The sequence below is a fragment of the Mesoplodon bidens genome (assembly GCF_964165515.1).
Source record: "Mesoplodon bidens genome assembly, chromosome: 4".
Taxonomy (NCBI): Eukaryota; Metazoa; Chordata; class Mammalia; order Artiodactyla; family Ziphiidae; genus Mesoplodon; species Mesoplodon bidens.
The window spans coordinates 144,419,504-144,433,482 of NC_138160.1; the positions used below are offsets into that span (position 1 = coordinate 144,419,504).

At 43.0% G+C, this 13,979-nt stretch overlaps 1 protein-coding gene across 1 annotated transcript; it reads left to right on the top strand.

Annotated features, from left to right (window-relative positions):
- The first annotated feature begins 8,561 nt into the window (after positions 1–8,561).
- Positions 8,562–9,540, top strand: LOC308616137 (transcription factor BTF3-like). Its single transcript, XM_081232259.1, has one exon. The coding sequence runs from the start codon at positions 8,665–8,667 to the stop codon at positions 9,184–9,186; it is 522 nt and encodes a 173-aa protein (XP_081088385.1). The 5' UTR covers positions 8,562–8,664; the 3' UTR covers positions 9,187–9,540.
- Positions 9,541–13,979: the final 4,439 nt, after the last annotated feature.

Sequence of the window (13,979 nt, forward strand, 5' to 3'; positions counted from 1 at the left end):
CCTAAAACCCTTGGAATTTCCTAGGTGATAAGAGCAATAAAGGTGTCTTGATAGTCCTAACAAGCGCTTTTCAACACACCTGAGTTTATGTTAATGAGGCGACTGTTGGAAAGCACCTGAGGATGCGAGCTGGTTGACAGAAGAACCAACCCTGTCTGGAACATTCGGTTCCAAAGCCCCACCCCAGCCTCCAGGGAGGGGAGAGGGGCTGGAGGTTGAATCAATCACCACTGACCAACGATTTCATCAATCATGTCTATGTGATGAAGCCTCCATAAAAACCCAAAAGGATGGGGTCCAGAGAGCTTCCAAGTTGGTGAACCAGACACATCCATGTGCTGAGCCCCAAACCCCACGAGGAAAGAAGCTCCTGCGTTCAGGACCTCAACCAGTGTATCTCTTCATCTGGCTGTCAATTTGGGTCCTTTCATAGCCTTTGTAGGAAACCGGTAATATAGTAAGTAAAATGTTTCTCTGAGTTCTGTGAGCTGCTCTAGCAAATTAGTCGAACCCAAGGAGGGGTCGTGGGTAACCTCTGGTTTATAGCCAGTTGGTCAGAAGCACAGGTGACAACCTGAACTTGAGATTGGCATCAAAGAGACTGGGAGCCAGTCTCGTGGGACAGAGCCCTTACTTAACCTGTGGGTCTGATGCTATCTCCAGGTGGGGAGTGGGGAGCAATATGGATCTTATTCTCAAAAAATGTGGTTATGGGACTTCCCTGGTGGTCCAGTGGTTAAGACTCCACACTCCCAATGCAGGGAGCCTGGGTTTGATCCCTGGTCAGGGAACTAGGTCCCACATGCTGCAACTAAATATCCTGCATGCAGCAACGAAGACCCTGTGTGTCTCAACTAAGACCTGGCTCCGCCAAATAAATAAATAAATATACATATATATTAAAAAAAGACTCCACACTGCCAATGCAGGGGGTGTGGGTTTGATCCCTGGTCGGGGAACTAAGATCCCGTGTGCCGCATGGTGCGGCCAAAAAAAATAATATTAAAATGGCACACTAGGGAAAATACCCATCAAACACCAAAGAAGACCATAATGCAGGGATTAAGAACAAAAAACATATAGGTCCTACAGAAAAAAGTAGCCCAATGCATCTCACAGGAAATGTTTCTCCAGCATTGACCATGGCATTGACAATGGAGATTTAACATCAAGAAGTTTCTCTTGTCCTCAGGGATACATTATCCTCTAGACACATACATCTGCAACAATGCACAGAGATTATTGCCAACCTGGAAAGTATACCCAAGTCTCAGTGTTCAGAGCTTTTACTGGGGTTTCTTAAGTAGGAATCATTGATTGAATACTTACATGATCAAATTATTGCCCACATGGCTGAATCTCCAGCCCCCCGTCCCCACCTCCCCTCACTGGAGGTCAGGCTGATATTGTGTGACTCCAACCCTATCCATCTAATTACATGGTTGGTGTTTCTGGCATGGACCCACCACGAGTGATCGAGTTAGCATAAACGATCCAGGGGCCCACCATGAGTCACCAAGTTAGCTTAAACTGTCAAGTGTGTTCCATCTAACACCATATAGAAAAATAAACTCAAAATGGATTAAAAACCTAAATGTAAGACCAGATACTGTGAAACTCCTAGAGGAAAACGGGCAGAACACTCTGACATAAATCACAGCAATATTTTTTTTGGATCCATCTCCTAGAGTAATGGAAATAAAAACAAAAATGAACAAATGGGACCTAATTAAACTTAAAAGCTTTTGCACAGCAAAGGAAACCATAAACAAGATGAAAAGACAACCGTCAGAATGGGAGAAAATATTTGCAAATGAAGCAACTGACAAGGGATTAATCTCCAAAATATACAAACAGCTCATACAGCTCAATATCAAAAAGCAAACAACCCAGTCAAAAAATGGGCAGAAGACCTAAATAGACATTTCTCCAAAGAAGACATACAGATGGCCAAGAGGCACATGAAAAGATGCTCAACATCACTGATCATTAGAGAAATGCAAATCAAAACTGCAATGAGGTATCACCTTACACTGGTCAGAATGGCTATCATCAAAAAATCTACAAACAATAAATGCTGGAGAGGGTGTGGAGAAAAGGGAACCCTCATACACTGTTTGTGGGAATGTAAATTGATACAGCCACTATGGAAAACAGTATGGAGGTTCCTTAAAAAACTAAAAATAGAACTACCATATGACCCAACAATCCCACTACTGGGCATATACCCTGAGAAAACCATAATTCAAAAAAACACACACACCCCAATGTTCATAGCAGCACTATTTACAACAGCCAGGACATGGAAACAACCTAAATATCCATCAACAGAGAAATGGATAAAGAAGATGTAGTACATGTATACAATGGAATATTAGCCATAAAAAGGAATGAAATTAGGTCATTTGTAGTGATGTGGATGGACCTAGAGAGTGTCATACAGAGTGAAGTAAGTCAGAAAGAGAAAAGTAAATATCGTATAGTAACGCACATATGTGGAATCTAGAAAAATGGTATAGATGATCTTATTTGCAAAGCAGAAATAGAGACACAGATGTAGAGAACAAATGTATGGATACCAGGGGGGAAGGTGGTGGGGTGGAAGGAATTGGGAGACTGGGATTGACACATATACATTATTGATACTATGTATAAAATAGACAGCTAATGGGAACATACTGTATAGCACAGGGAACTCTACCTAATGCACTGTGGTAACCTAAATGGGAGGGAAGTTCAAAAGGGAGGGGATATCTGTATGTGTATGGCTGATTCCTTTTGTTGTGCAGTGGAGGCTAACACAACATTGTAAAGCAACCATACTCCAATAAAAATTTTTTTAAAAAAGCTTTTGCACAGCAAAGGAGTCCATAAACAAAATGAAAAGACAACCTACAGACTGGGAGAGAATATTTGCAAATGATGCTACTGACAAGGGATGGATTTCCAAAATATACAAACAACTCATGCAGCTCTATATCAAAAAAACAAACAATCCAATCAAAAAATGGGCGGAAGATCTAAATAGACATTTCTCCAAAAAAGACATACAGATGACCAACAGGCACATGGAAAGGTGCTCAATATCACTAATTATTAGAGAAATGCAAATCAAAACTACAGTGAGGTATCACTTCACACCAGTTAGAATGGCCATCATCAAAAAGATAAATGCTGGAGAGTCTGTGGAGAAAAGGGAACCCTCCTACACTGTTTGTGGGAATGTAAATTGGTGCAGCCACTATAGAGAACAGTATGGAGGTTCCTTAAAAAATTAAAAATAGAGTTACATTGTGATCCTGCAACCCCACTCCTGGGCATATACCTGGAGCAAACTCTAATTCGAAAAGATACATGCACCCCAATGTTCATGGCAGCACTATTCACGATAGCCAAGACATGGAAGCAACCTAAATGTTCATCAGATGAATGAATAAAGCTGTGGTATATATATATAGTGGAATATTACTCAACCATAAAGAAGAATGAAATGCCATTTGCAGCAACATGGATGGACCTAGATATTATATTAAGTGAAGACAGAGAAAGACAAATATCATATGATATCACTTATATGTGGAATCTTAAAAAATGATACAAAAGAACTTATTTACAAAACAGAAATAGACTTACAGATATGGAAAACAAACATGATTACCAAAGGGTATATCAGGATGCGAGGAGATAAATTAGGAGTTTGGGATTGACATATACACACTACTATATATAAAATAGATAAACAACAAGGACCTACTGTATAGCACAGGGAACTATACTCAATATCTTGTAATAACTTATAATGGAAAAGAATCTGAAAGAGATTATATATATATATGTATAACTGAGTCACTTTGATGTACACTTGAAACTAACAGCAAAAAAAGTGTGTTCTGAGGGGCTCTCCAAGAATAGCCAATACATCCTATCACTTAGAGACTCCCAAGGGTTTAGAGGTTACCTCCCAGGAGCTAGGACAGAGGCCAGACCTCTCTCTGGGTAATTCTTCACTATACAGTGTTACACTTCAATTTAAAATTTATCAAAATAATAACTCCAGAATTCTCTGGTGGTCCAGTGGTTAAGACTTCGCCCTTCCACTGCAGGGGGCATGGGTTTGATCCCTGGTCAGGGAAGATCCCTCATGCCGCCTGGCATGGCCAAAACAAACAAAAAAACCCAAACTCCACATGTAGTCCAATTGTAATAAAACTGTAGAATATCTAAAACAAAGAGATGACTTTCAGATCAGGCAGAATAAGAACAATTATACAGAGCACTGACATTGCAGAAGCAGCATTGGAAACCAGAAGACAAGGAATCATATCTTCAATAAGTAAACAAATTTTGGATTCTGAAAAACCAAAGTCAACTTTGCACTGAAAACAACTTTCAAGAACACAGTAAAAGGGACTTCCCTGGTGGTCCAGTGGTTAAGACTCCGCACTGCCAAAGCAGGGGGCCCGGGTTCAATCCCTAGTCATGTTAACTAGAGCCCTCATGCTGCAACTAAAGAGCCCACGCAGCCAAATGAATAAATTTTTTTTTTTTTTTGCGGTATGCGGGCCTCTCACTGTTGTGGCCTCTCCCGTTGCGGAGCACAGGCTCTGGACGCGCAGGCTCAGTGGCCATAGCTCACGGGCCCAGCCGCCCCGCGGCATGTGGGATCTTCCCGGACCGGGGCACGAACCCCGCATTGGCAGGAAGACTCAACCACTGCACCACCAGGGGAGCCCTGAATAAATATTAAAAAAAAAAAAAAAGAACATAGTAAAAGGCAGACATTTTCATTCAAATAAAAAGAGAGAGTTTGCCACTAGCAGACCTCCATACAGGACGTTCTGGACTTCCCTGGCGGTCCAGTGGTTTAGATTCCCCACTTGCACTGCAGGGCGTGCAGGTTAGATCCCTGGTCGGGGAAACTAGGATCCCACATGCTGTGGGGTGCAGCCAAAAATAAATAAATAAAAAATAATAATTTAAAAAATAAAATGGTATAAGAAATTATATTATAAGAAATTTAAAAAGGACATTCTTCAAGCAGAACAAAAAGTTCTGAGAGGCAACGACTGAGAACCAAGAAGGAATGTTGAGCAAAAAAAAAAGTGGTAACTGTGGATAAATCTAAACACATGTTGAACTGGTAACACTAGTAATAATGTAATGTATTTTTGAAGTTGAAAATAAACAGTTTAGAGCTATGTTTTTAATTAGTATGGTGGCCAGAGTTGAGCAGACATTTCTCCAGCATAGAAGACAGACCAGGTCCCTGGTGTCTATGTGTCAGGTCTGGGGACGTGACATGAGAAACTTGAATGTACACATCCCTCTACAATCTCCCTGTGGTAAGTGCTCCGAAGGCAGAGTGTGTAGCAAGAAGCCAGAGCCTGAAAAGCTGTCCTTGGCTAGAAAGATGCTGCAGGTGACACCCAAAGAAGGAGCTGGCCTTAAGGCAAAGGGTGGGACCAGTGGGGCCTGGGGAGAGAAAGCCGGCCTCTCAGCACAGCTGTCTTCTGCGTACATGAGGAGTTTGAGCTTCCAGGGGATCACGTGTCAGAAGTGGTTTTGCAGCTGCCATCTGCCCTCCCCAACAGCTGAACCTGTGTGTCCAGGTGCACTGGGCCCAGCCCAGGTGTGTGTATTTTCAGTTTTTGAAGAAGAAAAAAGTCACACTACAGCATAGAAGATGGATGAGAACCAACTTGAGCATCCCTGTCATCTCTGAAAACAAGTGGCTGGTGGTTATATAAGCTTAGATACTTTTCTGTCACCTTGAAATCATTTCCAATGTAAAAAAATATTTCCTCAACAACACTAATCATTAGGGAAATGCAAATCTAAACCACAGTGAGATACTGCCTGACACGCATTAAGATGTGGAGAGGGCTTCCGTGGAGGCGCAGTGGATAAGAATCCGCCTGCCAGTGCCGGGGACATGGGTTCGATCCCTGGTCTGGGAAGATTCCACATGCCGTGGAGCAACTAAGCCCATGCGCCACAACTACTGAGCCTGCGCTCTAGAGCCCGCAAGCCACAACTACTGAACCCTGAGCACCTAGAGCCCATGCTCCGCAACAAGAGAAGCCACTGCAATGAAAAGCCCGTGCACCACAACGAAGAGTAGCTCCCTCTCACCGCAACTAGAGAAAGCCCGTGCACAGCAACAAAGACCCAACATAGCCAAAAATAAATGAACTTTTAAAAAATATGCTCTTTAAAAAAAAAAGTAAAAAAATTTTTAAATTAAAAAAACATTTGTTTCACAGCAATTCCCAGACTAGGATACTGGTCAGATATTTTCTTTTTCTTCTTTTTTTTTTTTTGGCCACCCCACATGGCATGTGGGATCTTAGTTCCCCAACCAGGGATCGAACCCGGGTCCCCTGCATTGGAAGCATGGAGTCTTATCCACTGTGCCACCAGGGAAGTCCCCAGGTTAAGTATTTAATCCATCTTCACTGTGAACGAAAGACACCTCCTTCCTCCGGCTGCGCTCAGAGACCCTCGCAGGTAAACCTGTTTCGGAAATGACATGGCTGTGTGTCTGGAATGTTCTGTCCCTGCCTTCACTCTTCTTTAATTAAGTCCCTGACCCATGCCTCCATCTACCTACGCCATGATTTAAATAAAAAAAAAAAATCTATGGTTTGTACACTTGCGCTTTCTTCATTCTGATTTTATGATAGTGAGACCTATCAGGAATCTACTCAAAACAGCTAGTCTAGCAACATTACTAGGATTAGAAGCTGATCTCGTATCTCACTCCTTCTGTATGCATAGAAGTCATAGTATAATGGATAAAGGCACTTCACAGGAGACTTGGCTCTGTTTACTAGCCATGGGACCTTGGGCAAGTCATATAACCTCTATACATTATCTTCCTCATCTGTAGGGCGCTATGGGGTTAAAATACGAATACTGTAGTAGGAAATCTCTTGTACATATTATAATAGTTTAGTATTTAGTATACTGGTTAATATTCAAAGCCCTTTGTTACCATGAAAAATTAAACTTCATAGAGTATATTGTGGTTATGAAACTAAAGAATGTATGTAATACACTTTAAAGTTTTTTCAACAGAAATGTTAAAACAAATTTGCGATGCTTAATTATTCTATATGTGTCTAAAAATTCAATAAACTACAATTTGTGAGCCATAAAAAATTTTTTTAAAAAGGCTTCAAATCTGAAGAAGGCAAAGCTGGCATACAAATACGTAGCACAATGGGCTTCATCCAGGTCATCTCCAAAGTCCCTTTCAAGCAAAATTCTCTGCCCAGAGGTTGCACACCAGGGACTTCCCTGGCGGTCCAGTGGTCAAGACTCTGCACTTGCACTGCCAGGGGCACAGGTTCGATCCCGGGTCTGGGAACTAAGATCTTGAATACCACTCAGTGGTGCCAAACAAACAGAGGTTGCAGACACAAATATCAAAGGACAAGCAGGAATGACCTTGAGCTGAGAGCAAGCATCTGCACTGCAGGAGCCCGTTCTCTTAAACCTTCCTTCATCAAACAGGGAGCTGGGTTCCGGAGGGTCCTTGCTTGCGGCTTGAGCTGCCAGGCCAGGTCCCGCACAGAATCGCCAGCTTCAGGCCATACAGCAGCTCATCCTTACCTTTAGCCTTGGCTGTACTCCTTTTGGGCAGCTCTGAGATCACTCCGTTTTCAACAATTTCATATCCCTGTTTTTTTAAAAAATTGTAATACATATAATATAAAATTTACCATCTTAACTATTTTTAAGTGTACAGTTCAGTCTTATTAAGTATATTCACAATGTTTTGCAACCAGCCTCCAGAACACTTTTGTTTTGCAAAAGTGTAACTCTCTCCACATTAAACACTCACACCCCATCCCCCTCCCCCAGCCCCTGGCACCCACTCTCCTACTTTCTGTCTCTGTGGATCTGACTCCTCTAGGGACCTCATATAAGTGGAATGATACACTATTTGTCTTTTTGCATCTGGCTTATTTCACTGAGCATGATGCCTTCAAGGCTCATCCGTGTTGTAGCAGGTGTGTGAATTTCTTTCCTTTTTGAGGCCGAATAATATTCCACTGTATAAAAATAAACTCAAAATGGATTAAAGAATTAAATGTAACACTGGATACTATAAAACTCCTAGATGAAAACATAGGCAGAACACTCTTTGACATAAATCACAGCAAGATCTTTTTGGATCTGTCTCCTAGAGTAATGGAAATTAAAAAAAATAATAAATGGGACCTAATAAAACTTAAAAGCTTCTGCACAGCAAAGGAAACCATAAACAAAACAAAAAGCCTACAGAATGGGAGAAAATATTTGCACTTTCAAATGCAAGGGATTAATTTCCAAAATATACAAACAGCTCATACCACTCAAAATCAAAAAACCCAATCAAAAAATGGGTAGAAGATCTAAATAGATATTTCTCCAGCGAAGACATACAGATGGCCAACAGGCACATGAAAAAGCACTCAACATCGCTAATTATCAGAGAAATGCAAATCAAAACCACAAAGAGGTATCACGTCACTCTGGTCAGAATGGCCATCATCAAAAAGTCTACAGATAGCCATCTTGCGTCCCCGCGTGTGTGCGCCTTATCTCAGCTGGTCTGCCCGAGACACCCCTGAGCGCCAACCCTAGTCCCCCGCGCGGCCCCATTTCCGCTCCAACAAGATGAAAGAAACTATCATGAACCAGGAGAAACTCGCCAAACTGCAGGCACAAGTGCGCACTGGTGGGAAAGGAACTGCTCGCAGAAAGAAGAAGGTGGTTCATAGAACAGCCACAGCAGACGACAAAAAACTTCAGTTCTCTTTAAAGAAGTTAGGGGTAAACAATATCTCTGGTATTGAAGAGGTGAATATGTTCACAAACCAAGGAACAGTGATCCACTTTAACAACCCTAAAGTTCAGGCATCTCTGGCAGCAAACACTTTCACCATTACAGGCCATGCTGAGACAAAGCAGCTGACAGAAATGCTACCCAGCATCTTAAACCAGCTTGGCGCAGACAGTCTGACCAGTTTAAGGAGACTGGCTGAAGCTCTGCCCAAACAATCTGTGGATGGAAAAGCACCACTTGCTACTGGAGAGGATGATGATGATGAAGTTCCAGATCTTGTGGAGAATTTTGATGAGGCTTCCAAAAATGAAGCAAACTGGGTTGAGTCAACTTCTGAAGAAGATAAATCTTGAAGAAGTTACTGGGAGCTGCTATTTTATATTATGACTGCTTTTTAAAATTTTGTTTATGGATCTGATAAAATCTAGATCTCTAATATTTTTAAGCCCAAGCCCCTGGACACTGCAGCTCTTTTCAGTTTTTGCTTATATACAATTCATTCTTTGCAGCTAATTAAGCTGAAGAAGCCTGGGAATAAAGTTTGAAACAAAGATTAATAAAGTTCTTTGCTTAGTATACTGTTTTATATTTTATTTCATTAATACTGATTTGTACACAGAAAGCAAAATTGTTTACAGAAAGCTAATCATGGCATGTAATATGACTGATAATCACAGATGGAATCTGATTAAAGATTTAAAATGACAGTATAAGTAAAAAAAAAAAAAGTCTACAGATAATAAATGCTGGAAAGGGTGTGGAGAAAAAGGAACCCTCCTACACTGTTGGTGGGAATGTAAACTGGTACAGCCACCATGGAGAGTGGTATGGAGGAGCCTTAAAAAAACTAAAAATAAGCCTACCGTATGATCCTGCAATCCCACTCCTGGGCATATATCTAGAGAAAACCATAATTCGAAAAGATACATGCACCCCCATGTTCACTGCAGCACTATTCACATTAGCCAAGACATGGAAGCAACCTAAATGTCCATCAACAGAGGAATGGATAAAGAGCATATGAGAAAGGAAAAGAAGAAAAAAGAGCTATCAAACCATGAAAAGACATGGAGGTTCCTTAAATTCTTCGTGAAAGAAGCCAGTTGGAAAACACTATATACCGTATGACATTCTGGAAAAGACAGAAGTACAGAGACAGTAAAAGATCAGTAGTTGCCAGGAGGTTGGGCAGAGGGAGGAACAGGTGGAGCCCAGGGGATTTTTAGGGCAGTGAAACTCTTCTGTATGATACTGGGTGGATACGTGTCATTATTTGTCAAAAGTCATAGGACTCTATGACACCAAGCATGAACCCTGCTGTAAATTATGGGCTTTAACTAATTAAATCTCATCAATCTCACTTCATTCTTTTTTTTTTTTTTTTTTTTGCGGTACGCGGGCCTCTCACTGTTGTGGCCTCTCCCGTTGCAGAGCACAGGCTCCGGATGCTCAGGCTCAGCAGCCATGGCTCACGGGCCCAGCCGCTCCACGGAATGTGGGATCTTCCTGGACCGGGACACGAACCCATGTCCCCTGCAAAGGCAGGCGGACTCTCAACCACTGCGCCACCAGGGAAGCCCTCACTTCTTTCTTTACCACAGTTGCACCACACTCATGCAAGATGTTAATAACTGGGGAAACTTGCGGGGGGGCAGGGAGAAGTGGGCAGGTACATGGAAACTCTCTGTACTCATTTCTCAATATTTCTGTAAACCTAAAACTACAAAAGGCTATTAGTTTCTACAAAGTGCATGTGCCACCCCAGCTGCCAAGGACCACGTCCAGCTCTGTACCAGGGCCCAGGATCATGTGACCTGGTGGTCTTAGCCCACCCACACTGTGTCCTCTGCCTAGGACGCACCTACCTACCCTTGAGGTCTCCCCGATCCCAGGCTGGGCTCCCCAGTAATCTCCTACTTCATGACTTAGGACTTCTGGCTCCTGGAGGCAGGCAGGGATTTAGGTGAGATTTTTGTTTGCTTGGTTTTTACTTTTTTTTTTTTTTTGGCCGCACTGCACACCTTGCAGGATCTTAGTTTCCTGGCCAGGGATCGAACCCAGGCTCCCGTCAGTGGAAGCCTGGAGTTCTAACCACTGGATCACCAGGGAATTCCAAGATTTTTTTTTTTTTGAGGTATAGTTTTTATTTATTTATTTATTTATTTATGGCTGCTTTGGGTCTTCGTTGCTGCACGCAGGCTTTCTCTAGTTGTGGCGAGCCGGGGCTACTCTTCGTTGCGGTGCACAGGCTTCTCGTGGTGGCTTCTCTTGTTGCAGAGCACAGGCTCTAGGCACGCAGGCTTCAGTAGTTGTGGCACGTGGGCTCTAGAGCGCAGGCTTAGTAGTTGTGGCGCATGGGCTTAGTTGCTCTGTAGCACTGGGATCTTCCTGGACCGGGGCTCGAACCCATGTCCCCTGCACTGGCAGGCAGATTCTTAACCATTGCACCACCAGGGTTGAAGTATAGTTGATGTACAATATAAGTTACAGCTGTACTATATAGTAATTCACAATTTTTAAAGGTTATACTCCGTTTATAGTTATTATAAAATATTGGCTATATTCCCCATATTGTACAATATATCCTTGTAGCTTATACACAATAGTTTGTACCTCTTACTCCCCTACCCCTGTTGCCCCTCCCCCCTTCCCTCTCCCCACTGGTAACCACTAGTTTGTTCTCTATAGGTGAGATGTTGTATGAGGGTCTGAGGAACCCAGGTACCACCGGAGTAGAAAGGAACTAGACTTTGTTTAAGTCCTCTTTGGGGTCAATTTATCTTTGTTCAGGTTGCTCCGGATTCACCAGAATGAACTATTATCATTTTCCTTAAAAAGGGATGAAGGCGAGAGACTAGGAAATAAGGAATGAAAAAAGAGTTTAAAAGTTCCAGCTTCAGGAATTCCCTGGTGGTCCAGTGGTTAGGATTCCCCGCTTCCACTGCAGGGGGCACAGTTTCCATCCCTGGTCGAGCAACTAAGATCCCTCATGCCTCGAGACACCGATAAATAAATAAATAATAAAAGTTCCAGCTTCACTCAAGTTTTCATGGGAACACTTACATGGCTTTAAATGCATAATCGTCCCTCAATACGATTCAGTGTGTAATAAGTTATCATGAATCAATAATTAAAAACCTATTTGTAGGCATAAGATTCCTTATTCTGAGCCCTTAATAATACATTCTGAAAAAAATCGATCAGTATTTCTGGAACAGGCACTATTTTCCCTAAAGAGCCATAACTGAGAACACAGGGTGAAGACAAGGCACGCATCACCTGCCCTGAATCCACGCGGGGAGCCCTGCACACACCCGGGAAGGCAACTCTGTCTGCAGCCAGCAACAGCAGCTTAATGTAATCAATAGATAGAGGAAGGGGGGCTGTCCCTCGGAACAGATTCCAAGCCATCACCCCTTCTGCTGAGCCCCTGATTTCTCATCCAACCAGATGCAAGCAGCCTTGGGCAAGGGGTCGCTGGCACTGCAGTCATGGGAAATCAGGCTCGGGGCTGCTTTTCCTCCCCCCTCCCCCGCCCCCCAACAGCTAAGTTCATCTCTACAGATGGCAGATCCAGCTGACTCTTCAGTTAACTTCTTTGGGGGAGAGATTCTGGACAAGCCCCCATAAGCGCTCAACAAAGTACCACGCCTTCCCCGCACCCCGTCATGCATCTAGTCATGAAACCCTGGTTTTTAATCCGAAGGAAACAAGTCCAACTTAATTTTTCCCACAAGTGGTTTCCAGATCAACCCTAGTTCAAGGCAAAGACCCGATCAACCCTAGCGCAGCGAACAGTGGGGTTAGGACAGGCGGGAAATGGCTGGTGCCGTCCTGGTGAGACAGGAGGGAGAATCTGGCGCCCTCTGGTGGTCATCACGCGCCACAACTCGTCCTGCTGTGCCGCTCCGTGGTGTCTGCCCTAACCCGCCCAGTAGGCTCTGAGGATGTCTTTCAAGAGGTGAGCGGATACACACACGATGGTACATCCAGACAATGGCATATATTCAATGATAAAAATAAATGAGCCATGGTGGAGGGATGGATTGGGAGTTTGGGATAAGCAGATGCAAACTATTATGTAAAGAATGGATAAACAACAAGGTCCTACTGTGTTGCACAGGGAACTATATTCAATATCCTGTGATAAACCATAATGAAAAAGAATATGAAAAAGAATGTATTAGAATATATATTTGTAACTGAATCACTTTGCTGTACACCAGAAACTAACACAACATTGTAAATCAACTATACTTCAAAAAATAAATAAATATGTATATATCTGTTTGTAGGTTCATCAATTGTAACAAATGTTCCTGACTAAAGCAAAATGTTAATAATAGGGGAGGGGCTTCCCTGGTGGCGCAGTGGTTGGGAGTCTGCCTGCTAATGCAGGGGACACGGGTTCGAGCCCTGGTCTGGGAGGATCCCACATGCCGCGGAGCGACTGGGCCCGTGAGCCACGACTACTGAGCCTGCGCGTCTGGAGCCTGTGCTCTGCAACAAGAGGCCGCGATAGTGAGAGGCCCGCGCACCGCGATGAAGAGTGGCCCCTGCTTGCCACAACTAGAGAAAGCCCTCGCACAGAAACGAAGACGCAACACAGCAAAAATAAATAAATTAATTAATTAATAAAAACTCCTACCCCCAACATCTTCTAAAAATAATAATAATAATAAAAAAATAATAATAATAGGGGAAACAACTGGGTGGGGGAACGGGGGCTGGCGGGGAGTCTGTGGAGATTTTCATTACTGTATGCTTAGTTTTTCTGTAAACCTAAAATTGAAGCCTATTAATTTTATTTAAAACAGCTTTATTGAGGTATAGTTGACATACAGTAAACTCTGTATACTTAAGGTGCACAATTGGATTCATTGTGACGTGTGTATATACCCATGAAGCATCTGTGAACCACACCCCCCTCTCCCTCCAGACAACCACTGATGTGCTTTCTGTCACTAAAGACGGCTGCGTTTTCTAGACTTTTAAATAGCTGGGAATCATCCACTATGTACCATTTTCTTCTGGCTTCTTTCACTCCATGTTATTCAGACAGGTGGCAGCTTGGATCAGGAGTTGGTTTCTTTTCACTGCCACACGGTATGCCACTGCGGGGACATCCTCCCGTGTTCACGCATTC

What these genes read in the sequence shown, in the direction of transcription:
- LOC308616137 (XM_081232259.1), top strand. Translation starts at nt 8,665, where the DNA reads ATGAAAGAAACTATCATGAACCAGGAGAAACTCGCCAAACTGCAGGCA.